The sequence below is a fragment of the Diadema antillarum genome, unplaced genomic scaffold (genome assembly GCF_040938485.1).
Source record: "Diadema antillarum isolate AM-2024a unplaced genomic scaffold, OU_Dant_1.0 seq00000409_RagTag, whole genome shotgun sequence".
NCBI classification, from domain to species: domain Eukaryota; kingdom Metazoa; phylum Echinodermata; class Echinoidea; order Diadematoida; family Diadematidae; genus Diadema; species Diadema antillarum.
In genome coordinates, this window is record NW_027271396.1 from 524865 (window position 1) to 552433 (window position 27569).

At 39.3% G+C, this 27569-nt stretch overlaps 1 protein-coding gene across 1 annotated transcript in view; it reads right to left on the reverse strand.

The window, feature by feature from the left end:
- LOC139732291 (serine-protein kinase ATM-like) overlaps positions 1 to 27569 on the reverse strand; it is a 64991-nt gene that overhangs the window by 697 nt on the left and 36725 nt on the right. Inside the window, exons 31-56 of the mRNA XM_071643163.1 lie at positions 27313 to 27528; positions 26371 to 26518; positions 25548 to 25658; positions 24515 to 24695; positions 23291 to 23435; positions 22410 to 22598; positions 21513 to 21681; positions 21070 to 21157; positions 18578 to 18712; positions 17257 to 17457; positions 15999 to 16104; positions 15332 to 15483; positions 14623 to 14850; positions 13947 to 14169; positions 12723 to 12909; positions 11881 to 11984; positions 11388 to 11596; positions 9647 to 10127; positions 8124 to 8268; positions 7194 to 7417; positions 6758 to 6874; positions 5057 to 5215; positions 3484 to 3652; positions 2423 to 2509; positions 1422 to 1536; positions 310 to 373 (exon numbers count right to left, since the gene is read on the reverse strand). Of these exons, the coding sequence (XP_071499264.1) occupies positions 310 to 373; positions 1422 to 1536; positions 2423 to 2509; positions 3484 to 3652; positions 5057 to 5215; positions 6758 to 6874; positions 7194 to 7417; positions 8124 to 8268; positions 9647 to 10127; positions 11388 to 11596; positions 11881 to 11984; positions 12723 to 12909; positions 13947 to 14169; positions 14623 to 14850; positions 15332 to 15483; positions 15999 to 16104; positions 17257 to 17457; positions 18578 to 18712; positions 21070 to 21157; positions 21513 to 21681; positions 22410 to 22598; positions 23291 to 23435; positions 24515 to 24695; positions 25548 to 25658; positions 26371 to 26518; positions 27313 to 27528 (4353 nt within the window). The remainder of the gene's footprint in view (positions 1 to 309; positions 374 to 1421; positions 1537 to 2422; positions 2510 to 3483; positions 3653 to 5056; positions 5216 to 6757; positions 6875 to 7193; positions 7418 to 8123; positions 8269 to 9646; positions 10128 to 11387; positions 11597 to 11880; positions 11985 to 12722; positions 12910 to 13946; positions 14170 to 14622; positions 14851 to 15331; positions 15484 to 15998; positions 16105 to 17256; positions 17458 to 18577; positions 18713 to 21069; positions 21158 to 21512; positions 21682 to 22409; positions 22599 to 23290; positions 23436 to 24514; positions 24696 to 25547; positions 25659 to 26370; positions 26519 to 27312; positions 27529 to 27569) is intronic.

A 27569-nucleotide genomic window follows, 5' to 3' on the forward strand; every position in this document is an offset into this window, starting at 1 on the left:
CCCACAAGTTTTCTTTCTTTCCTTTGTACTGCAATGACAAAGACTGAAGCAAGGAGTGAAGGTCTGGTCATCTATGCGGGAAACTTACTGCTAAGTCTACATATTGAATCATAATGGCAATATCATCACTGCATTTTGCATACTTCATTAAACTAGTGCAAAGAATCTTTGTGAATACTTTGGGGAATGCATTAAAGTATGTGTAGAAACACTTTCATTAGAACAAAATTATGAACAATGAAAGATCACTGTAACTGACTCTGCACATAAAAAATGTGAAGACTGGCAATGGATATACAATGTACGTACCTCTACCACTGTCAACAGCGCTTCCCTGGAATTGTGCATCACTTCCATTGTCTTCTCACTACACCTGTGTGTCAGAGAAAAGAGTCAAGAAGTAGTCAAGAAGAGGAGTCATAAAGTAGTCAAGAAGAAGAGTCAAAAAGTAGTCAAGAAGAAGAGTCATGAGTGAGGAAAGGAGCCAGGAGAAGAGATTGCACCAAGAGTCATAATGTGGTAACACCAAACAAACTGGTATCACAAGGTTAGGCAACGGTGCTTGATTCACATGTTGAAATACACCTGTAATCAAACTCTCTTAAAATAACAAAGCAATTTGAAAAGAAAAAAAATGTTTTTAGTTCTTTACCAACCAACTTCTGCCTCTATGGCCCGAATTAAAGGTGGTACGATTGAAACCATGGTTTAAACAATGGACAATTTGTATGGAGTGCCAAGTGTCGCATGGCCCATTTCGTTGTGAAATCAGTCATTTCGTCGATAAAAAAAACTGATTTTGTAAAGAAATAGGACATGCAACACTTGGCGCTCCATACAAATTGTCCATTGTTTAAGCCATGGTTTTAATTGTACCACTTTTGTGAATTCGGGTATACGTGTATATCACTTGTAGAATCATTATGTGATGCATCATCACAAACACATTTCATGTTGGGCAAATATTTTTAGAGGAGGGTTTAACTCACCAGGTGCCAAGCTTCAATTCAATATTGATTTGTCTTGCTTTTTATGATCTCTGACTTTATACAGGCAACGTGATGATGCACCACATATCACACCAGCTGTTGGTCTGAAGTGAACCCCCACCCCCTTTTATTCACATGCATGGTTTTGTCTCCTGTACATTAGGAATAGGCAAAATAGATTGACACATTACTGCTCGGTGCATAGACCCATTACACATGAACTCCACTCCATTAGCAGAAGTGGATCCAGGAATTCCTTAAAGGGGAGGCGCCTTCACAAAATTAAGGGGGGGGGGGGTGTGCACCCCACATTTTTTCTTCTTTTTATTTCCTTTTGTTTTAACAAAAAATAAAGAGAGGGGCGCGCCCGGTGCGCCTCCATCTGGATCCGCCACTGGTAAGGTACCCATTAAGGTAGAACCTGAGACTAACCTCCTGAACACTCCCTCCACACCAGCTACCCCCATGGCATCTACAAGATCTCTCGTCAGACGAAACGGAACCGTCTCAGGAGTGGGCAGATTGCGACCCTGCTCAAAGGCAATTCCTACACATAAAGAGAAGGAGTTACATCTTGAATCAACTCACTGCATCAGTTTGCAAATATCACAGAATATGACATAAAATGAAGGACAAGGTTTTTCTATCAAACTGTTTTCTAATTTGCATTTTTTCCCATTCAAAAAACATTACTTCCTCTAATGAAGAAGTGGGGCTGAATATTTCCTACTTCAAGGGAACAATTTTCTTTGTTTGAGGGAAAAGTATGAAGTTTGAAGGAGGAAGTATATGCAAGCAATCATTCCCAACTGCCTACATCATTGAAGCTGAGCTGTATCAGACAATTCTGAGCCCTGAAGCATAAAAAAGAAGAAGATGAAATTGATCATGTCAGAAAATCAAATGTAAGTCAGGCATTAGCCACTCACAACTGAGTATTCACAGACTTATGATCAATTTTCTGACTTATGTTCTGATTTTGACTTTTATGCAAAAGGGCTCTGTTTTGATTTGATGATCATAGATCAACATAAGGTCACACACCTTGCTTGTATTAGCAAAGGTGAAAGAGTCAAAGCTAGAAATGTTAGAATTTTGATGCCTTACAGTATATACAGTGTAAGTCTTAGAGTATTAGCATCAAACAGAGGGCTATTATCAAATTTTTAATCCTGGCACTCGGGATTGAACTCTTTGGATTAAATTTGCCCAGATAGCAACATACAATAAACTGATTCAACCCTAACAACCTAATCATCATTAAAATCTGCACATAAAATTAACAATACAGAAACATAATGTCACACGGTCAGTTCCACAGACTTAGTGGATACAAATATACTCTACACCTCATTATCATGACTATTTATTCTTTTTAATGTGAATGGCTTCATTTTGGTTCTAGTCACTCACAAACTTCCAAACTTTCTTACCCAGGTCTATGTGCACCAGTTCCGCTGTCTTGCAGTCAATCAAAATGTTCTGTACGTGTCTGTCACCGAGCCCAACAACATAGCCCACTGTCAACGCAAAGGAGAATAGAACAGTGTGAAGAACTGTAAGTTACAGTGTGACTGTATTGAGTCATTATCTCCACTCCTGTATATTGCATGTACAATATTCAGACACTTGGATAACTCATCATAGTGAGTAGTAGTCATATGAGTGGCATGACTGGTGTATTGCTATCAGATATCTAACTCATTGCAAAGTATTCTTTCAACAGAGCAGCTCATCTTAGTCAAAAAAAGGGTGCGTTCATCAATTCTTTTTTTTTGTTGGCAGAAACAGGTTTTCCAAATGGCTTTCAGGGATTTTTTTTTAGAGATAATAAACACAAAGCTCTTTTGATTATGGGGTTCGGAAAGTCTTTTTGAAAACTGCAAATTTGTGCTTTCCAAAACAGGTTTCAGCCAGAAACGTGTTTCTAGAAGTGAGATAAACGTAAAGCTGTTCAGCAACTTTGTACTGCGCGCGCCATATATGACCCCTTCTCCTCGGGTCAAACAGCGCAATGCAGCTACGGAGTGACAAGACCAGATTTCGTGTTGGCAATGAGATGATAAACACAACTTATTCTGAAAGGCGTTTGTAAAGGGCTTTGGAAATGACCTTGATAGTGGGTATGGAAAGCCGTTTCAAACTGAGAATGATGATAAATGCAACCAAAGAGAAAAGGAGCGAGAGAGAAACACAGACAAATGTCAAAGGAGTAGATAAGGAGATGATGAAGACAAAAACTGAAATGAACAGAACAGCAGAAAGACAAACAAATTCATACAGGTAGGCTGAAGGGGAAAAACACCAGAAAATGACAAGACAGATAACAAGACGGAAGTGACTATTACACAGGGAAAAAGAAAGTCTCTGTTACCATCAATTTCACAGGTTTATTTCCTTCAAACACTAAGGCAGCAGATGAATTAAATTGTACATTTTATATATTTTTTTTAAATCAAACTATAAAATTGTTTCCTTAGTTTTCCAACCATACCTATAGATCCTGTGGCAACACTGCGTGTGTAGCTGAGACGTTTCTCAAACCAGTCGGCCGGGTCAAGGAAACGTTCCAGGAAGAAGTGGTGAAAGACAGGCTGGAAATATTTGCACACCTTTGAGAATTCCCGATACTTGGTGCTATAGTCACCTGCCTGATGAGCAGCCTACAACATGGGGGGAGGGATAATTTGGTATGGATCATTGAACTAACTACGAACATGTTGCTCATTCACAGCTGAAGCAAAATGCAGGAACATAGCAAAGACAAAGAAAGCATAAAAACTTAAGAAAACAAACAAGGTGATTTGGCCAAACTGCTTGTACTCACTATGGACACATTGTCACTGACATCAGAAATAAGTCTTCAAGGGTCGTAACAGCAACAAGGAGCTAAGATGTGGAATCACTAGAGTGGTGCTTACACCTCCATTCTGGAGTACCTTCACATTTGTGAATATAATATAAACCAGCCATAAGATCTACTTTCAGAGGAGTAACAAACATCTTTACATTTATAAAAGTTGAATGTGACTGTAAAAAAAATAATTAAAGTCAAAATATCTAATTAAGAAAGTCACATGCGCAAAGCAAGTAACATGGGGCATACATAAAACCTTAACCCTATATAGCCCGGGGAGCTGGCTTATTTGCCCCTCCCTCCCCCCCCCCCCCCCCCCCCCAAGATCTTGGCCGTTGATCAAGCTATCATGGCAATTTGGCACGCACGTTGCCCATTATGTGATGTCCAAGAATGAATCTTTAATTCTTCCGAAAACATGGTAATTTTCTCTAAATTATGACAATTATGCTAATTTAGGCATAATATTTATAAAAAAATTTTAAGCTCTTAAACTCTGAATAAAGCTTCAAATGGGCTATCTTTTTGTTTAAATATTCTTTGTAGTAGCATAAACAAATTTACGTGAAAAAAATTGCAGTATCAAAATTGATTCTTATGTATTTCATTGTTTTTTTAATTTCTTATGTATTTCCTTGTTTTTAGTCTGTTATGTATTTCTTTGCTTTTTATTCTTGCTTTTCATTGTTTCTTTTTGTCTAGAATAGTTGATGATAACCAAAAAGGATGTTATCTGAAAAAAAAACACTCATCTGACACTTCATGTAAAACCCATACATTGCACACACAAAAGTCATTGGAACTGCCATTTTTGGTGACACTGGTCACGGAAAAGTGCTATATCTTGGCAAGTGTAACCCCAATTTTCACAAATACGATCTCGAAATGTGCGCAAAATGTCAAAGGAAAAGTCATGAAATTTCAGCACAAAAAAATGTTGCATTTTAAAATTATCACAAAAAATGTCAGGGGGGCACTTTGACAAAAGTAGAAACGCTTATAGTCTTCAATTCCACTTTGCAAGGAAGACGTTCAAAATCAATTAGAAATGAATTCATATTTCCAGTTATATTTGATTATGCCTCAGCCCAATTAGATTTGACCAGTGCATGCTATTCTTCCCTTTAAATCTCTAGTCATGAGGTCTACGACACATCAAACTTATATGAACAGATGTGTACACATGCAGTCTTCATTCACATTGACTTACAGCCATTTTGCCTCGGCACTGCATAGCTGACCAGTCACTGGGCCTGTAGCGTTTGTGAGCCCCATGGTCAGTGCGTGAGTCTCCCACGAGGTAGAGTCCTAGAGGCATGGTGCCTTCACACCATTCTAGGAGACCACTCTTTTGGCAGAGAGGAACCACCTGTTAACAACCACATGTAGGCAAATCATTTCATCAAAAGGTTACTTATTACAGGTGCATTAAACAAAATTCTGTAAAGACTTACACGATTTTTACCTGTTCCTCACAGGAAGCTGGTATAGAAGGCTCTTAAAATGGATACCATCATAGTGCCTGCATTTGTGGCCAATTTTCACACTTATTTGCAGAAGCTGACCAGAAAAATGCCCTGACTGAAAAATCAGAATTTCTTCCATCAATATCTGTATCAAAACTACAAGAAGATATGTGTATTTTTGTCTAATTTACCTTTTTCAAGTGTAGTATTGATTGCAACTGTTTTGCTGTAAAAGTCGTATGAAGACATGCATACATGTAGCTTTCAAGGCTGAGCTCACTAGATTTTGACTTTCACTGACCCCATTTATGTGGCCTTATACAGTGTCTGACCAAAGAGTTTGCGAGCCTATGAGTGCATGCTCCATTCATACTTAACGTCCGATCTGTATTTTGCAATGTCAGATGACAATAGCGGTTGACTGAAAAGGGGATATACATGTACTGCTCAACTGCTCTTGCACAGGTGTACTATCAACCTGTCCATTCTTTGTCGACCTACAAAAAGAATCTTGTTTTGGGGGCTCTGAAAGCTCTGAGAGAATCATAAGAGGAAAAGAATACAAAGGCAACTTGCAAACATGACTAGTATCCCCCATTCTTCAGTTCATACACACTGACTATCCTTCACTCTTTTCCGTCATCTTTCTGCATACAGACTTCTCCTTCAAAGAGATACAGCACACTTCCTTACTACTACTGTCACAATGCTCATGATCATTGTAAAAGTCACAGAGGGATGGCCGGCCATCTTTTCAAGCTATGCTTACAATGGCGGCCCTCTGCATTATCGCTCCATAATTATAATTGTTGTAATCCCCGCTGCATAGACATGCATACTGTATATTGTATCATTAATTACCTTTTATATCTTTGTTTACGCAAGTCAAACGACTCTGTTTTGAATTTATTTTGTATATTTCCCACATGTTCATGATCATGTGCCTTATGTATATTGATTTGCTGATTGATTTGTTGATTTGCAGAAAATAAAGTATCTATTAAACAAACAAATGACATCTGTTAAAACATTGCATTTCATCTGGGTAAAATGATATCATAACTGCACACATCATGTACCACCCACATAGCTACTGTATAGAAGAATTCATTCATTGAAATTATATTTCACAGCCATTGACCATAACAGAAGAAACAATATGTGATGCTGCAACTGGTACAAAAATTTCAAATTGAATGTGACTGGTGCAGCCTGTAAATACATGGAATAAATTGGACTGTACTACAAGATCAGCTGAATCCTTTCACTCTATTGAATGGATATTCAAACAGTTTAGATGCTGCTGGACAGTAATACATTGACATACTAATAGTCTTAAATACATGTATTCATGCCATGTAAATTACTCTTGTCACACCACAGTCATGTATCAAGGCATCAATACATGTATGTAGATGCACATCCCCTGAAATGTTTAAGCTCACCTTGTAGCGCCTGATTTGTAGCTTCCTACGATTGGTTTCTGTGTTCCTCCTCAGGAGCTGGTTGACCAATCCAAACACTTGTTGCATGACTGCATCTTGTCGCAAATCATCATTGCCCTACACGCGTAACATGGGACAAAAAAAAAGAAAATTACAGAAATAATTCTCAGTGAAGATGAGAAAAGTATCCCTATGAGACCATAAATATATGGAAATGGAATGAAAAATACAAATCAAACATTCAGAAGAAAATTGAGCAAAACCTCATATGCCAGAGAATACAAAAGCTACAAAATAATAAGATTGAATTATGATGTTATGCATTCCTTCATCCTACATCATGGTTGGTTTGTTACAAGTGTACTAAAAGGGTGCTCTGTTTCCATGGAAACTGATAATTTCACGGTTTGCCTTCCTTGGTTAGATGATGTTATACCTTAACAAGCTGCCTTCTTTTGACCCCATCAGATCCCATGCAGGAAATAATCTTGGGTAGGTTCAAGCCTCCTGCCAGTTTGAACGTCGGCTCAAAACCTTCCACATATACCATGTTGTCATAGCGACAGGATGGGTCCACTTCCAGCTCCAGGGTGGGCAGGGCAACATGTTGGAGGGACTTTATCTGAAGGAGGGGCTGGTTGGGGGGAATTCGGATCGGTCCTAAAAGTCCATGGTGAGGAAGAAGAGACCAACAAACACAAGAATATTGACAGTTTCACTATCAGAAAGAGCATCAATCTTTCATGTTTTCTTCCCATCAAAGAGTCTGACACAACTCACAAACTAGTCTCCTGCATCCAGAAGTTCATACTGTAGCTTACCTCAAACTTTATCATAAATAATAATAATGATAATACAATACATTTATTAGGCATTTAATACGGTTGTTTCTAAGCGCACAGTTTACCGGAAAAATTAATATTTAGACCAAAATAATACAAAATACAAAAATACAAATACAAAAATACAAAAAATAGATACAGTGTGTAAATGCAATAAGTACTGAAAATCAAAATCAGTGTGCACCTCCATCGACCGACCCACAACTGGACCATTCCAAAGGACTATCTACTAAAAAGATAAGTCTGTATGGCCAATAAATAAGCAAGGCTGCACACTAACCCATTTATTTTTTCTACGGGTCCAACCTGTCTGTTGGACCAGTGGGTACCCAGTTTTTAATTTTTTTTATTGGTAAATTCCTGAAAGTTACTGATCCGACAGTTATTTTACTGGTCAGAGACCGTCGGACAAGCACCAGTTTGCAGCATTGGAATAAGTGAGCACACACTAAAAACTTTGCTTCAATGTTGATCATTTATTGTGCTAACACAATATAACTTGGGGTCTGATTCTTGCTTCTTACTTGTCTCTTTCTTAAACTGCTTGACATCCCAGTAGGCCAGGCGTACGTAGGCATCAGACAACTTGTTCATGGAGTCAATGATCTCATTGCATGGCGACGTCTTTTGAAGATGACTACACACATCCCTGGCTGCCTGCATCCGATCCTTTAAACCAACAAAGATGCAGAATTGGCAAATGATCATTTACTCTCCATTAAACTTTGCCATGTCATACCACCATACCAGGTATTAGATACCTATTGTACTATTTCACTGACGCAGACAACATGCACTTCCACTCAATGTTCAAGTAGACTTTTATCCCCCCCCCCCAAAAAAAAAAAAAAAAAAAAAAATCAAACACAAGTAAAAGTTTAATCAAAAGTGCACCTAAAACAAATTAATAAAGTTACAGAACTTTAAAGTTGCACAGATCACTAAACATTGATATTAGTTGCTACCACATTATACAAATTAGATGATGAGCTGATGTTATATCCTGCGACGTATTCCACTGACTTGTTATTTTCTAACCACAACACCAGCTAACCTGACCTAATTTCTCACAACACTGCAAAAGGAGCACTGTCTTCAGAGACAATATTCCAACCATGTCCTCTCTCATTATACTGAACAAGCTTAAAAAACAAGATTAATAGAGGCCACATCAAAGAAACTGACTGACAGAAGCTAGTATACAAATGACGCACAGGTCTGAGTGCGTCAGTCGGAATTGTGTGCATAAGGTAACTATGGAATGCTTAACCCACGAGGCGAAGCCGAGTGGGTTTAGGCTAAATTCCATAGTTACCGCATGCACACTATATTCCGATTGACGCACAAAAAGACATGTGCGTCATCTGATTTATAGAATGGGTAATTTTCTTGTCAAAAACCCATTTTTCTATCGTGTTACCCGATGACAAAATGACTGGATGCATTTCCTTTTGGCTTGCCGTAAACGGGCATGCATACCCGTGCTGACCGTTTTTACTGGATGCATGGCCAGCCAGCCATGCATCAGTATACAAATGACGCACAGGTCTGAGTGCGTCAGTCGGAATTGTGTGCATAAGGTAACTATGGAATGGTTTAGGCTAAATTCCATAATTACCGCATGCACACTATATTCCGATTGACGCACAAAAAGACATGTACGTCATCTGATTTATAGAATGGGTAATTTTCTTGTCAAAAACCCATTTTTCTATCGATTTACCTGATGACAAAATTACTGGATGCATTTCCTTTTGGCTTGCCGTAAACGAACATGCATCAGTTTTTACTGGACGCATGGCCAGCCGTGCATTAGTTTTTACTGGACACATGGCCAACCTAAGTGCGCGAACGCTTGCTTAGTGCGCGAACCTTTGTTACAAGTACGCGTACTCTTGCTACAAGTGCGCGATAACATGTTTACCACTGTGACTCAGCGTGCAGCCAGTAAAAATCAACACATAGCTCTCGACCAATCAGATCGCAGGATTCTCGCTACCCATTCTATAATAATGTATGGGCATTCCTGGATTACAGTGAGACTTACTTTGTCAGAGTTGGATAGTTCATTGACCCCACTGTTGCTCCTGGCCAAACGAGGTCGACTTGAAGCTGTGATGATGCTATCTTTGTCAGCATTAGCTAGAGCCAGGATGACTGGCAGGGCATGGTGGGGATGGTCTGCCCCCATCCTCCTCATCAGTCCAGTCAGGTTACCATGGAAACGCTCCTTGCCTTGCATCTTGGTGGTCATCCGGGCGGCCAGCTGGTACATCATGGGCAGGAACCGGTGACTCTCCACCCTGGTCAAACTCTCCTCCAGCAGACGATTGATCTCGTCATCAGTGGTGTTCTCAAACCAGAGGGAGCAAACCCGGAAGACACGAATGTCTTGTGTCTCCTCAGAGGACTCCAGGCAGCGTAGGTAGCACTCCATGGACCGGTAGAGAAAACGATCTCGGTCTTCACGCAGTGAGTCTACCTCCTGCTTGTCAATGGCTGACTGCTTCTGAAGGATGCGGAAATATCTGAGGGAGGAATGATTGGAAGGAATTCATCTTAGAGGACTTTCATGAAAACATTAACATTTTGACAAAAAGAGAATAATGATCAAATGAATATCACCATGATGAAGACCTCTGACACCCATCACATGCAAATTATTTTCTCATGTGAACTGGTAAACAAATCACAAATTTGGGAACTGTCCACTAAAAAATGTATCATGAAGAGATCATCAGGACTGGCCAAAACAATCTTAAGAGGGCAAGAGGAATATCTTAGAAGAGATGGGAAGACAACATACGAGACTGGACAGGCCTAAGATTGAGAGAGGCACAAAGGAAGGCAGAGGAGAGGAAGGGATGGAGGAAACTGGCTGTGAAGTCTTCTATGGCGCCAAAACGGTCTCCTTGACTACGAGAAATGTAAGATGTCAGATGATTGTGCTTATTTCAACTGAATTTACTTTTGATGATATTATGAAAGTGAAGATAGTTGCTTTTGAGAGGTAAAGCTTGGCGGATGCAGAAAATACAACAAATTCAATGACTAAAAGCATTTGCTACACATTTCAATCAAACAAATCCTAAATTTGTGATGTACAACTGTAAAGACACATTGACGTCAGCATACAATGAGACTATGCAGGACTAGAATTAGATGTCAGTTACAACTAAAAAAACAAAACAAAACAAAACAAAACAAAAAACACTACTACGGCTAAACTCATTTGGTCTACTGTCAATTTCATCTTATGCCCATTTGGTCTAATCCTCACTTAGTCTAATGTCCAGTTTGGCTAATGGTCAATTCGTCTAATAACCAGATGGTCTATCGCAATTTTGTCTTCTTGGGATTTTTAATAATATAAAGTCTTAATAAATTTCTAATATACTGTGGGTATTAGACGAAATGGGCATAGCCATCTGGAATTAGACCAACTGGTAATGAGGCTAAGTAGCAAGTGGACTAAATGGTCATTAGACCAACTGGGTTTAGACGAAATGGGATTAGACCATGTGAGTTGAGACTAAATGGCTATTGGACGAAGTGGGAGTAGACCAAGTGACAGATCACCTACTGTGACATGGCCATAGTTGAACTACGTGGGGAGGTAAAGTGCAGCAGTCAACGAGATGAACTCACTAAATTATACTCACTTGTCAGCAGTCAACGAGATGAACTAACTAAATTATACTCACTTGTCAGCAGTCAACGAGATGAACTAACTCAATTATACTCACTTGTCAGCAGTCAACGAGATGAACTAACTAAATTATACTCACTTGTCAGTGGTGTTGGCAAGACCAAGTGCACTCAATTTCTCCACCTTGGACTGGGAACTCTTCAAGAGTGCCCTCTTTGCTTCATATTCCTTAGACTTCATGTAGTCTACTAGCCGCTGGTACTGGTTGTCTGCGAAGCGGGCCAGGGTGTGGTAGGCTGCAATGGCTGGCTGACTAGTGTCGTTGTTGGCATCAAAAATGTTGGCAGACTACAGAAAATCGTGTGAGATAACATGAGATAAACCACACTGTCAGGAGCACAACCTATGCAAAATCAACTATTAATTCGTAATATCATCAGACTATTTCTTTTGGTTGACTGCAGCCTTCAAAATACTGCATAATTTGGCTAATTGCCCAATACTGATGATATATTCTGGGTCACATACATCCAGCCAATCTACAAAACATGCATACTATATGACAGTCAGTTTGTGGAAAAGGATCTTGTAAAATACCAGCAGACATTTCATTTCAACATCTCCTCCAGTACCTTCTCCAGGTATTCCTCTAGGATGACATTTGGACTCTGCGACCTCGTCTCAGCCAACCAGTTGCCATGGAGACTAAGAGTTGCTGCGTATGTCTTGTACCTCGCTGGGTTTGACGAGTGTGCCTAGAGGGAGTGTGAAAACATTGCCACTGATCATTGCAAGGACTATTCAACATTAGCTCTTGTAAACACTGGACACTTTGGACATATTACCCTGCTCTGATCATCAACTTATCACAATCTGTGTTTACAAGTAAAGGAATGTGATATGAAGTGAAGGATGATGCATAAAGTTACTTTAAATATCAGTTCTAATGACTGAATAAGACTACTCGGTGAAACGGTAATTGTTCACCCAGATGGTGACTTCAGATGGTGACTGGCCTACACAGCACATTGGGGCTATTGAGTTGCTCAAAATAATTCACAGCTCTGTGAGATGCCAAGGCTATTTACTAAACAATTGTCTCTTGGATATACAGTAACCTGCCATAACTGCAATGAGAATAATGAGCAAAGACAGCATCAATACATTGTTATCTTTTACCCCTATAAACATGACTACCAGTCTGTAGGAAATAGTAAAAAAGATATCAAGTTTAATGCCTCCCCATTTCTACAAAATTAACCAAAATATAAAACAACACAGAAATCAACATTGATTGCTCAAATCAAAATTATATACAACCCCAGCTTAAAATCATAGTTCTCATTTTCATTGTTTTTTCCCCTCTAATTCTGAAGAATTTACCATGACACCTTTGCTTTCATTCCTGTTGTTTCCAAAAGAACACAAAACAATTGAACTGAGTTAAATCTACCTCACTGAAAAGCACCTAAACAACAACAACTGACTTTTGATAACTGATTGGTGACAGCTTTCATCAGGTGCAGTGCTGTTATCCTCTCATTTTTGGCCCAGAAGAGTTGCGCCTCCTCCAATGCACTTGAGCACCCCTCTGTGGAAGTGGACCGGTTGTCCAGTTTCTCTTCCAGCTCCTTCAGTTTAAGTAGTGCCCTCTCAGCCACCTGACAGAACAAAAATATACTAAATCAATGTATTTAAATGAAAAGTGAGTCTGTGAAAATAACTTTAATGCAATGGCATTTTTTTTAAATTAAACCTATGTTGTTGTTTTATAGAAAGAAAGAAGAGAGAGAAAAATGGGGCCTATGTACACTACTTTGTAGCATTATCAGGTGATGATCAAGATGTGATCATTACTAAATAAGGCATTTCCACCTACTTGGAAGCTTGTTAAAGGGGATGGCTAGTAACTGATCATTGGGAATCAGTGGGAATGCTGGAGGTTGATTGTTCCAATCCTTGTGGGATTCATTTAAGAGCACATTATATATCTATTCTTGTGTGAAAATTATTTGCTTCAGAATGGTCTCAGATTCACGTAATGTGCAGATTAATGTTTCCAGGTTAGCATGCCTGTACAGTGATGGGCCTTAAACTGCGCGTTACTTGAATACGAGACCATTCTGAAGCAAATAATGTTCACACAAGAATAGATATATAATGTACTCTTAAATGAATCCCACAAGGATTGGAACAATCATCCCCCCAGCATTCCCACTGATTCCCAATGATCAGTTACTAGCCATCCTCTTTAATATGTGACATTATTTTTTTTCTTTAACTCCAAGAAACACCAAAACAAACACAAGAGAAACGCTCTGCACATAGCTTAATAAGTTGCAGTTTACCGTTTTAAAAAAAAGACAATAAGAACAAAGGTCCCATATATACCAGCACACCTGCAATGAAAACATGACCAACCTAAATCCACTCAATACACTCATTTACACTTCATACATAGTCTGCCCCATCCCTATCCCCTGACACACTCACATTCTATTATTGTCTAGTTTATCCCTGTGATTGATTGATATATTGTCAAGTTTACGGGTCAAATGAGAAAATGAAGTCGTAGGCGAGGATTGTGTGCTATCTTTATTTACATCCCATCAATTCAATCCCATAAGAGAAGAATCTTGTAAAATCGATAACAGTAAACAAAGAAATATGACTTGTATAATAGTCTTTAGAATCAGACCTGAAATCTGCTAGCATCCCTTGCCCACTGTATCTGAGTCTTGAGGTGGCCAGCTATCCCATCATGCATTGCCTGCTGTCTATCTCTGTCCCCACCCTGGGGAACCATGTGTAAGAGAGTGGATCTCAGGGTCAGGATGGGCTCACTGAAGTCAAACTCATTGGCCATGAGGACTAGCTGGGATCGCCACTTAGCCAGGACTGGCTGTGGGTCAGCATCTCCACTGTCACAAGATGAACAAAAATAACATCATAAAATGGTAGTTATTAAAGTGAAGACAGTGATGATGATGATGTTGATAATAATAATAATAATATATCAAACACGAATGACAATGAAATCAACAGTAGTTCCTTTGTAGTAATAATAATAAAAAATTTTCATGCAAACCCATTCTTTAACCCGTTGAGGATGGTTTGATTTTGCTACAACACGCATTTCCCATAGATGCTTGCCCGAATATACTCAGGACTTGTCCTCAACGGTTTAATGATTTTCAAAGCTGCCTGCAGAAGGTACACACAAGAATGATAAATAAAAACATGTGCTATACTGAAAAAAGAGAAAACACTAATAACATGTAAACACACAAGGAAAGGTGGGTACAAGCAACATGTAACATCATGCCCTATTTCTAAAACTGCTATGTAAAAATGAAGGACTCCTTGCATCTTACCTCAGGACCACAGGAGCCCAATCCTGGAGTTCTACCAGCCCCTGAAGTCTGGCCAGCACTGGGTAGATGTGCTGGACACTCTCCATGCTGGCCTCAGCCAGTTGGTGGGCCAGACCCAACGATGCCCTCTCTACTGACCGGTCAAAGGAGGTCTTGTCCCGACTTCTAAGGCTGCTCAGGGCTGAGAAGATGTTATGGTGGTAGCTGAGGGAGTCTTTGTCAGCAGGGCTGGGAGAGGGTGGAGACAGGAGAGGGTTGATGAAGAAATGAGAAAGAGAAATGGCAGGTGACCCTCACAGAAATACATTGTATGGGGGGGGGGAGATATTGGAAGATGTAGATTTGTTTGTCTTCGAGGGCTAGCATCCAGCTCTCTTGACTGTGCCTTCATATTTTCTTTTTTGTTCGAATTGTCTCTAGCTATCAGAAAAAGGCTTTGATGTGACTTACAGTTTTCTCCTGCTTTATTTCATATGCCTCTCTTGCTCTCCATCTATATTCTTATTTTCATGAGGAGTGTGCTGACTACAAGTCTCACATTCACCCAACCCTAAAACATTTTAATGTTAGATTACATTTACAAAGCTGAGCCCTATATCATTCCCTCTTATAACATACAGAGACAAATGAAGTTGTTGGAAGTAAATGAAGACATGAACGAATGTGTCAATAGATTAAACTTACTAACCCTATACCAACCAACTATTACCTCTCCTCAATGTCAAGGTCCCATACAGAGTTTCTCCAGGCTGCCTCAAACTGATACTCAGCCAGGGCGGGGTCGTAGTCCTGACCCCCAACAGACTTGTGACCTTCTAAGTAAGTCTGCATGATGTTCGTCAAACCAAAGTTCTGCATGGCCTGAGGGGACACACACACAAACACAGGGAGATGTGAAAATTGAGATCAAACTTTATCTTGCACACAAATTGTTACACAATGTATCATTACATCACAATACTTTATCATATTCTTCTCTTGATTCTCATATGACATAACACTAACAAGCATATGATCCGTTTGAAATGCAAGCAAATATTGGTAAAAAATCCTTATTTGTATATTCATGTTGTTTCTTTTATTGTTCTTCCAGCCTGTACAGCTTTCTGTCATGATAGTATGTCCACGAATCATATCAAAAAAACAAAAGAAGAGAAACCAGGATCTTCCAATAACTTGCCCAATCCTCCTATATCAACACTATAATGACAGTCATTTTTAATACGCAAGCGTGGCCACTTGTTCAGGTTGTTGTATCCCTTTGGTCTCAATGCAGACAGTATGGAACACAAGTCTGACCTTATATCTGCAATCTTTGGGCCGATTCAAACTGAGAAACCATGCCTCAATGTGTGTAGAAAATGAAACCAGCCTACCTGTAGGAGACCAAGCTGTGAGTTCTCATTGGTTGAAGATTTCATCTGGAGGTCGTAGGCTGCTAGCGCCTTTCCCCACTCTCTCTCATGTTCATACGTGTGTATCCTAGGAAACCAAGATATGATGGACATTCTAGCTGAATAATAAAATGCTACATGTTCATAGGTGTGTATCCTAGGGAACCAAGATATGATGGACATTCTAACTGAATGATAAAATGCTACAGCAAATTGATGTATCGTAGTCCATCTTCATTCATGAGCGAGAAGACCAGACAATGCACAGTTTACTTCATTCTGACACATCATGAGTAGTTGGTAGTATCCACTTTTCTTGAAATGCCAGCTAATTTGCTTGATTTCTCACTCATACCTTGTTTCATGTATCCACTTTTCAGAGAGCAAATCAAAGCAACGAATTTACAATGAAAAATATAAGCCAGGATTCTTAACTTAAATATAAAGATGCTCTTTACCGAAAGAACTATGCACCTTGTGGAGAAAAGAGCAAACTTAAGATCTGTGACACACACGCTAAGATGACCCACCCTCCCAGGTTGAACAAGGGAAACAGCTGTCTCAAACATGTGCAGAACATCATTTTTAGCCTAATACTGTCACTTTTACTGTTCACATCGTATATCAAAAGCTCGCTACTGTTATTTGTTTGCTTGTACTGTTGTAGGTCAAAAAAATGTCCCTGATATCAGATTGTTGTTGCATAAAAATGTGCTGTTTTATTTTGATGTTGGGTTTGAAACACACCATTACTCATTACAATACAGGGATAACGTCCATAAAATTTAATTCAAATTGCATACCATATGTCAATAAAATAATAACTCACTCAATTATGGACACCTGAGAATAATAGTTTTTATATGAATGATATGTTCAGTCACTCATGACTTTAATCTTTATATTCTTGTATTCTTGAATAACACATGCAAGGCATTTTATAATATTATCTCCATTTCAATCATTGTTGAATGGAGGTGACACATAATTGTCTGTGTAAGCTTGCACACAGTGAGCATGCTCTAATACTTTGGTGACGCACTCAGTGGAAGTCATGCAAAAGTCTACCAACACAGGAATCTAAGACTTTACCACGAGACCTGCCCCTGACTAGCCCATTCTTTCTGAGAAATGACATACTCCATTGATTTTATGCATGGAACATCCACCTCCAGTACACAGGGACTTGACACACTGTTGCCATGGCAATGAATACACAGAAACTATGAGACACACGCACCTTGCATCTGTATTGACCAGTCGGCCAGCGCCACAGCCGTACATACTGTCAGGCTCACCGATGCTCCCAAACGCCTCCATCAGTAGGCTCTGGACGTTGATGCCCGTTTCTCCGGCCAGGGAACCCAGTGAGACGGAGTCCCCAGAGTCCTGGCTGAAGGGTTCGATGGTCACTGGGTTGGTGGACAATGACCCCTCCATCCTGTGGGGAAAATCATCATTGTATTTTCACCTGAAACTTTTAAAATGCTCAGCCGTGGGATGAAATGTGTCATTTTATTTTCTTTAACTGCTGAGTCTGATATGTGTAGTAACATCAAGCACACCAACCAGAAGAAGAAAACCCTCTTTCCCCAAAGCTACCCAAGATAAGACACTAAAAAGGGAAAATAATTCTGTTGTTTTCTTTTTACACTCTTCACAAGGCAATGGCAGCCTTAAATTCACCTGAAAAAAATGAAAGCAAACAATTTTAAAATCTTGACTTTACCCTGCATTCACAAAGGGAACAATGTTAAATGCTTTCCTATCCACTACTCAAGTTGAGTTGTTTAATGTAAAATTAGTCAATTCGATTCAAGAACATACAAAATACCTCCCTTCAATTCTCATCCTAGAATTCTACAATTTGAACCATTTAACTTAAAAAGGACCATTTAACACAAACTTGGCAGTCATTATCAGAAGCTCTCATGGCAAACTGTGGTACACTGAATACAGCTACAAGTAACAGCTAAGCAAAAGGAGATATTTAGTTTATTTCTTGCCCACTGCATGCATCCCTTAACAAAAATGATATATCTACACTGTCCCCTTCAGTCAGCTGTAAAGGGAAAACCTTTCAAAGCTGGTGGGGGGGGGGGGGGGAGTACTAATAGCAAACCCCTCTGGAAGAGCAGTGGCTGCACCAAAGACACTTTCTAAGACCACTGTCAGTATCTGTGTTGCTTGAAGGTTTGCATGGTGAAGTAAATGATACAGAAAGGTTTACAGTCACACCATAAACCTCCTCCCTCTTCCCCTCCCTTTCTATTTCATCTTTCTACTCCCAACGATGTCTGAACATCGTACTTGATTCTCACTCTATTCTTCCTTACCATTCTCTCTGTTCCTTTCTATACCGTCTCCACTAGTACAACTTCAACTTCAAGCCCATTACTGTCCCCCACTCTTCACTTTTTGCCCTCCTTACAACCCCCATATGTCGCTTCCCTCTTCAATTCTCCTCTTTCTAGGCTCTTCTGCCAATCAATGATCTGGATAAGGACTACATACACATAATATTACCAAAAACCTTTCTCTTTCATTGTCAGTATCTTTACCTCTGAGCATTGCACCACATCTCAGAGTAAAGTAAACAGGTGAAATGGGCCTGACACATCTGGGCTGCCTTGGCTACAACCAGATAGTCCACATCTAGCCAGAAGTTGTTATCCCATGGCGTGAAACGCTTTTGACTGCAAAATATTGACAGAAACAACAATAAAATATAAGATACACTGTATTTTTGTAGCAGGAGTAGTAGTAGTAATAATTGTAGCAGTAGTAGTAGTAGTAATAGCAGCAGTTAGGAGTAGCAGTTGTAGTAATACCAGTAGCAGCCGTAGTAGACTAAAGAAGAGGCAGCATTCATGGGAAATAATAATCATCACTGTCAATATGATCCTTTTAATTACTACACATATACACTGTACATGTTTTTAACAGCAACACAAATTAATGCAGTACATTCAGTCCTGTGTATACCAATGCCCCTTCAACACTTTCACGGATGGCATCACAGGTCATCACAGATCGTCGTTCCAGGATCATAAGTACTGTTTCTGGTATGACTGTGTCATCTCAGTGAAGTCATCCAACATGATCCTTGACCTTCTGGCATTTCCGTGGAAAAAATAATTAACTTTGCTTAATTTTCCATCCCATCAATATTAGCATCTTTAGGCTCTGTTCAGAACTTAAATTCTGTGTATTTTACCAATGCAAACTCATACTTGACTAGAGATGATTGACAAACTATGTCACAAATAATAACTAGAGAAGCACTCTGAGAGTGAAGACCTCCGCCAAGCAGCCAATATCTACCAATGATCTTGTTCTTCCATATAGATTAGTGATTTCCACCCATACATATGCATGCTGAAAATTTAAATTGCTCGAATTCCCAATACTGGAGTATAGAAGCCATTTATTATGTCATCAACCCTCCACTGCGCAACACGCCTTGTCCTCACAGAAACTAGAGCATGCACTTTAGCGCGCGTGTGAAAACCTCAAAAATGTGCAGCTTAAAATCCCAAGTTCATTTACCCTACCTGCCAAAATATCGCAAATCCTTCATAAAATCCATCATAAAAATTGCAGGATCACTACCAAAATTTAATCATCTGTTCCTTGTGTCATCCTCAACTTTTCGTGCAACTTTCATCCAAATCCGTCGAAAACTTTTTGAATTATTTTGCACATGGACAAACAAACAAACGGTAATGAAAACATAACCTCCTCCCTTGGCGGAGGTAATCAAAAAATAGCTCTTCCTCAAATCCCCTCATGACTACCATCTTTTTTCTTTTTTTTTACTTTCACTTCTCTCTCTCCTGCCTCAATGATGACAAATAAACACAATACATTGATAAACAGGTATCTTGGTAGTGTCGCTGTACAAAATTTGTAAAAGTAGAACCAAGAGAAATACAAAGAGATACACGTAGAAAGATAGATACACAGAGCAAACTAGATATATCGCTACGGCGACTGATATGCCTCCGCCATAATGCATGGTTCTCCTAATAGGTCTATAGTACAATGTCTTGACAATGTGTGATGACAGTTTCAAACAATTGGCAAAATATTAAAATGACAGGTTTGACACAAATGTGCTGAATGTTCACTTTCCTAGAACTAGGTTCAATTGGATGAATGATTAAAATGTCAGAGCGCAGGTATTTGGGGAACTGATGATTTTTACTTGACTTTTGACTCTTTTATAAGTTTATGCATTGAGTAATTTTTCAAGGTATTGAGAAAAAGTATAATTTCAGTATCAAATGGGAAAATAGCATTATCTAAACCTGGCCTTTGACCTTTGACCTCACAGTTCCAAAGAGAATCACTGTTAGGTTGAACATGCATAAATATGTAAGTTTCATGATGATACCTTGAGTTACTTTTGAGATATGGAGGAAAAAGTGCAATTCAGCACTTTCACTTGACCTTTGACCTTTTGACCTTTGACCTTTTGGCAAGAAACTTCCCACAGAATATATATTGGGTAATACATGTATACATCAAGTTTTAAAAAAAAAAAACCTTCATTCATCGCATAAATATAAGGAAAGTAGTGATATTTTGAGGAGTTGACCTTGACCTTTGACCCATGACCTTTGACCCATGACCCCCAACTTCCCTAGATAATCACTGCCCATCGGTACAAGCATATATACTAAGTTCCATGAAGATACCTTGAACCATTTGCGAGATATGGAGAAAAACATGAAATTTCAATTTTTTTTTCACAAAATAACCTGTGACCTTTGACCTTTGACCCTGTGACCCTAAAATCCACACAAAGTATTATCCCCCAAGGATATACCCTCATACCAAGTTTGATGTAAAACCACCACACGGTTCTTGAGATATCGACAAAAACAAAACGGGACGGACGGACGTACGGACGGACGTACGGACGGACGTACGGACGGACGTACGGACGTACGGACGGACGGACGGACGACCCGAAAACATAATGCCTCCGGCCACTTCGTTGCGGAGGCATAAAAAGAAAAGGAAAATACATAAAAGGATGAACACTTACCCACTCTTCCTCGGTTGATTTCTCAAATAGTGAATTGTATCAAGGAGAGTTTTGATTGACCTTTGACCCAAAGGCTGCCCTCTATAGTCTGAAAATCAGAATGGAAAGCAACACAGGTCCCTGGTATTAGGATAGATATGCAAACTACATTTGAACATACACTTCTGTTGAATCTCATTACTGAGCTGCCTATAGCGTACATCCAAAATTGTGGATTCTGCATTTCATACGGCCTTCTATATCAATCACTTAGATCTTTATCATTAATACATCATTATCATTCGTTATCATTGGAATCAGAATCCGAATCCCTTGTGCTTAATCCATTGAGGACAAGTCCCAAGTATACTCAGGCAGGTGTCTATTGTAAATGCATGTTGTAGCAAAATCAGTTCGTCCTCAAAGGGTTAATGCAGGAAGATGCAGATCACATGTTCAAATACCTTGCGAGCTTGGCATGGGGGTCACGGAGCGGCCACGGGTACAGGACGACTCAGTGAAGCAAGCAAAGACTGCTTTGACTTGCTCTGATAGAATCTGGCGATAGACGATGTTGTTGACTGCTAGGATGTTGTGGATGAGGAAAGGGAATACCCTCTCAGCAAACTCCACCTATTGTCACAGGAGAGACACATAGGGAACATTATACATCATGCTGTAGATTTGAAACATGTTACACAATAATCATCAAAAAATTGCACATAACATGTCACACAATAGTCATCAAAAATTGTACATTACCACCTACATAGTAATACCCACTTGCATATCATCGCTGGGGTGACAAGACCTTGTGTCTCAAATTTAGGTGAAACTGACTTTTTTGATTAATGGTTAGATAATCAGTTAAGTGATGTCCTGTCCTGTCCTAAATCCTAAGGAGTCTTACCACAAAAATGAAGCCACCATGGCATGTCAAAGGAAAGTCTAAAAAAAGAAAAAGAAACTCGAAATGTATCATGATAAAACTAAATATTGACAAAACTTATATTCTAAGGGTTTGGTTAGATTTCTCTCTATGCATCAATGTCCACTTGAACATGGAATGACTTGTGGACTGTAAATTACTCAAAGCAGCATGGGAAGCAAAAGACAGAATGTAATCAGCCACAGTTAAATGAGTTGCCTTTTCATGCCAAATTGTCATTCAAGAGCTTAATGTATAACTCGAAAAGATATGAGGTACTGGCCATGATACATCTGTACATTTCTTTCATTAAATCCTGAGGAGTCGAGATCATGTGACACTTTTGTTTGGATCATGTGATGCTTTTGTATCGATCATGTGACTGACATTGTATCATTCATTACTTCATAAGTATTTCAAGATTCCAACTTACTTTGGCAACACACACTGGCTCCAGCAGTCTCAGAATTTCATCCCTCACTCCGCCGCTTTGCAGCAGAGCAACCGTCAGATTCCGCAGCCAATGCTCATGGCTACCATCAGCTGGTTGCCATAGCGACTCCTCACAGATACTGTGAATGAATGCCTCATCACTGGTGTCCAGAGAAGGGAGAGCTGCAGCCTGTGGTTGTAGCGAAAGACATAAATTGTATGTGCATCAAGAGGAAACAAATGACAACATGGGCAGATGAAAGTTTAACTGCGCCTTACAAAAGATGACATGTGCTAGTCCAAGAAAAAAATGCTGGTGAATGTCACTGTCTCAGGTATGTGTGCTTGTCAAAGGATATTCCTAATCTTCAGAGAAAGAATTAGAGGGCTAAATCATCTTACTACAACCTCAAGGTTACTGAGTGGACTCTTGCTGTAACAACCTACTTTGTGAATCATAGGATAGTGTTACCTATGAGTGAGAAAGCCTTACTTAAAAAATGACACAAAATGAGGTAACAAAATAGCATTTTGGTGCAAAAATGCTAAATCTAACGCAGTGAATTTTTGCATTGCAAATATCAAAACACTCTGAAACAGCATCATAAAGTGTCAAAGGGATACAGCATATGCCACAGCAGGTATCTGCACATTTTTATCATAGGACAGATTGATTTTGCTACAACACGCATTTCCCATAGAGCCCTGCCCGAGTATACTCAAGACTCGTCCTCAATGGGTTAAAGGCACAGAGCAAAACCTGTTAGACTACAGGAGTGGAGTATGAAGACTTCAAAAAAAAAAAAAAAAGAGAAAAAAAAGAGGGACAATCTGTTGGGCTACAAAAGGGCAAGATGAAAAATTTTATTGTGTGTTTCTCACCTTCTTCTTGGGGGTCCTAAAGGGGTGCAAGTAAGCCAAGAGGTGGTCCGTTTGAAGGTCCTTGTACTTTTCATAGAACTGGCGACCACTTGGTGTGGCCAAGATGCTTTTCAGACAGCTAGCTGATGCTTCTATGGTGTCCACACTTTGAAAATTACAAAATTACACATATAACGTCTGTTATTTTTTTTATATATGCAATCAGAGAAAGTTTATTCACTCTCTACGACATATTCTATGACATTTACACTTGTATTAATCAATTTAAATGCTAAACAAATCTGCGCATCAATGTAGCAAACACAACTTAATCCTATCTAGTAAATCCTACATTTTAAGGTTCATATTCTTTGTTTCAACTCACTTTGAAATAATGTGTTTGTTTGTTTATATATGTACATTTACTCAAAAAAGATCTAGAATCAAGTCATTAAATGAAATCCTATAGATCCCTGTATCAGCAAAAAGTGACAATGTGCTTCCATACTCTTGGACTACTGGTCAGGGTCCATACAGGGCCTCTTTATGGAAGTCTTGTGCACTACCAGTTTATCTTAGACCTTTGCTGTACAGGCTAACATCATGTGTAAAACTTGAAACTACTGTAGGTGAATGCAAGTAAAAATCATGTAGAACAATGATGTACATAAAGGGAAGTTAAAAAGTCCAGTAGTTATCAATATTAGTCATCATACACAAATACATCATATAAATGTTCTGTGTTAGCCTTAGGTTTGAGATGGGTCTGGGAAGAGTTGGAAGTTCATCAAGAGAATGGAGGAGGATGCTGTCTGAACCAATTCATTTGAAACAGCAGCAATTTAGTTTGATATCCACTGCATTATATATCATAATCATACATCATATCAATTATCATAACGTTTCCTATTATGTTACGCGATGAGTACTATTGACATTTGTTTTATATCAATCTCTTGTCAATGACTGTATTTTTTTATTCATATGATGTTATATGTAGATATACTTCTCTTTTTCTTCGTGATTTTTTTCTCTCTTTTTTGTTCTTATTTCAATCATTGCTATACGCTGTTACTGAATCTATGTTTCGTTCTGTTATATTGTATACATGCACGGACATGCAGAATAACAGCCGATGGCTGAGCAAGTTTCCTTTTTATTACCATGTTGAAATAAAATGAAATGATAATGAAATGAAGCAAATGAATCTGTGCAAACATCTCATCATGAGGCCATCATTCTCACCATGGGTCAGTGAGGTAATCCTTCAACAGATGAAGAATGATAGCATTCCTTGCTCCCACAGTGTCTCCGGCCTCACGGAAGGCCTTGACCGCTGGCCCATAGCTGGCATTGTCCTCCTGCTGACCGGTCTTGATGGCTATCATGGACAAATCTGGTGCTCCTATCTCACCTAGACACTTGGCTGCAATGAGATTGACAATTGGAAAGACAGAGGACATAGAGTCTCCTTCACATCTAATGTATTCCTAGGCTAACACAGAGGTGAAAGGTCAGGCCAAAACACAAATTTGTCCTTTTGCATCACCTAACCCCAAAGTAAAGTATCTTTCTTTATTCACAAAAAAAAATACAAATAATGCATCTCATGCATAAACTGGTAGTGGCATTTCATCTCATCATTTTAATTCTCTATGCCTCTTCAGTGTATGCATTGACATGTACATGTATGTGCTGACTTAGTTGAATGTCTTTCGAGCCATTTGTTTTTGATGTGCAACTCTATGGGGCATTTTTTTCAGAAAAAATTATGTCTATAAAACAAAGATTGAAACAGTATCATAAATCACTTCTACTCCAAACTGTTGGGATCACTGAGAATAGATATCAATGGTTTATTGACTGGTATGATATTAATGATAAATGCAGGTTTACTATCAACCAGTCCAGTGTAACAATTCAAACTTTATCTGCAACATGTGCTTCAACATTATTCTGTTTGCTGTACACAGCTTCTTTTTCGATTGCTATGTAATGGATGAAGAAAGTGGAGGAGTGCCTGCTTGAAAGGAGCAAAGGGTTGGACTTGCATCCACAGCAAGGTATCCATTGCTACCTCAGAACACCAATCTCATCACTTTGTATGGCTGCATGGTGTTCACTTTGATATTCACATGGAGGAGAAAAAAACAACTTTCAATCAAATGATCACAAATTTGTCACTCAACAGAGTGCAATGCACTTACATGTGTTTGACAAACAATAATTTCACTTCCCAGCATACCTAATGTAGCACACAGAGAAATACTTTAATTACCAGCTCCACTTATCAGCATCTGGGCTTCTTTATCTGGGTTGCCATGACAACTGCCACAAATTGACACCAGTTCACAGATGAGCCTTGGCAGCAGACTGGTGCTGGAGTCCCCTGGAAGGGAAAGGGATTGTACAGTATATATTACACAAAATTACAAAGGCAAGAAAGTATATCAACAGTATTACTTAGGAATGGGTCTAGGGCAATTACCCCCTGGGCAATTACCCCGAACAGTTCCCCTGGCCCTAATCCTAATCCTACTCCTGAACCTAATCCTATGCCTAACCCAAACTCCTAACCCTAAACCTAACCCTAATCTTAACCCTTACCTTACCACTAACCAGTATTTAGCCGGTGGGGGGGGGGGGGGGGGGGGGGGGGGGGGGGTAATTGCCCTCTGGGGGTAATTGCCCGGATACGCTTAGGAATAAACATTGTACACTGTACAAGGACTTCCTATTCATACAGCTCAGTTGGTAGAGCATTGGGTTAGCATCCAGATGTCTTGAGTTCAAATCCCAATGGAATTCCATTTTCTTTTCTCAATTTTTCACATATGAAATACATACATTTTTGGTCAGTTTCCCTTTGTTTGCATTTATTACATATTCAAAGAGCTGTATCACTTCAGTGATCCCACACATTCATCCCCAAGTTGCTTTGCATCCTTAGGGTTTATGTCAGGTAAATGTGTGTGTTTGTGTGTGCTTGTGTCTTATATACAGACAGCCATTATTAAGAAGTGCCATACACACTAAAATATACTCCTGTTTTGAGCATAGACTCCGTCTATTGGACTGTCTAGTATAAAACTACAATGTACCTGCACATTTAGTCAGCAGCTCGGCCAGTTCTGCCTTTCTCGAGGCAAGGTGACCTTGGAGCCTGTCCAGTCCCTCAGGGGTGTGACCCTTACCCTGCTGACCACCACTCCTCAGAAAATAGCTGACCTCCTGGCTGAAGTCACAGTTCTATCAAAGCAAGTGTCATTGGTACATACATAGAAACTTGACCCGTTGAGGACGGTTTGATTTTGTTACAACACGCATTTCCCATAGATGCTTGCCCGAGTATACTCAGGACTCATCCTCAACGGGTTAAGTAACAAGTGCTTAACATTATAAATGATATTTACTATCATCATACATGACAATAACAAGCACAAGAGAGAAACAAATCCTATCAAAGTCATTAGAAACAGTGCAACAATGGTCACTATACCTTTTTTTCCCCCTACATCATATTTCGTGAGGTTTCTTTGTCATTTAGCAGACAGATCCCAAAACTAGCTGTCAGTGAACACTCCTATTTCAATTTGCATCACACAATGGCCTTGGTGTTGGACTGGAGCAACGCTTTAACTAAATATATTAACCTACTTACTTTACAGTCATTTTCTTTTATTCATCATCTACTCATTTAATCATTCATTTATGAATATCATAGTGTCATATCATTCTTCACTCTTTTATTAATTCATTTGCTCTCAGACTGGTATTTCAACAAACTGCTTATGAAACAGCTGGGCAAGTCAGAGCTACATGTAGGAACACACAGAATTATCGTGTTAGGGTGCACATTACTTTCTTCTGAGTTATGATGTTACATATAAACAAATAAAATTCTGTCAAAACAAAACAAAATAGTTGATGAGACAACTTATTCTTGAGACAGAATAAGAGAGCACAGCCAAGAAGACTTCAAGTCAAATCAACCAATGACTATCTGAGTTCACTACAGTTCAAGTTACAGTAGTATCAAGTACCTCAGAATCTCGGGACGACTGTGCAAGAAGCGCCCTCGCTTTGCGCATCTTGGCAGGGAGAGGGTTGGTATACTGCAGCATTGCACGTTGAGTGCGGCTGCTCTTCTCAACGAGTAATTGGACCAATGAACTGGCTTCTCTGCTGATGACATCATCACTACACTCAACCAATGGCACGACAGCCCTCAGAATGACACTGATGTGATTGGTGAATTCCTGTGGTGAAACAAACATGGAAAATGGGACTTCTAGGCCTG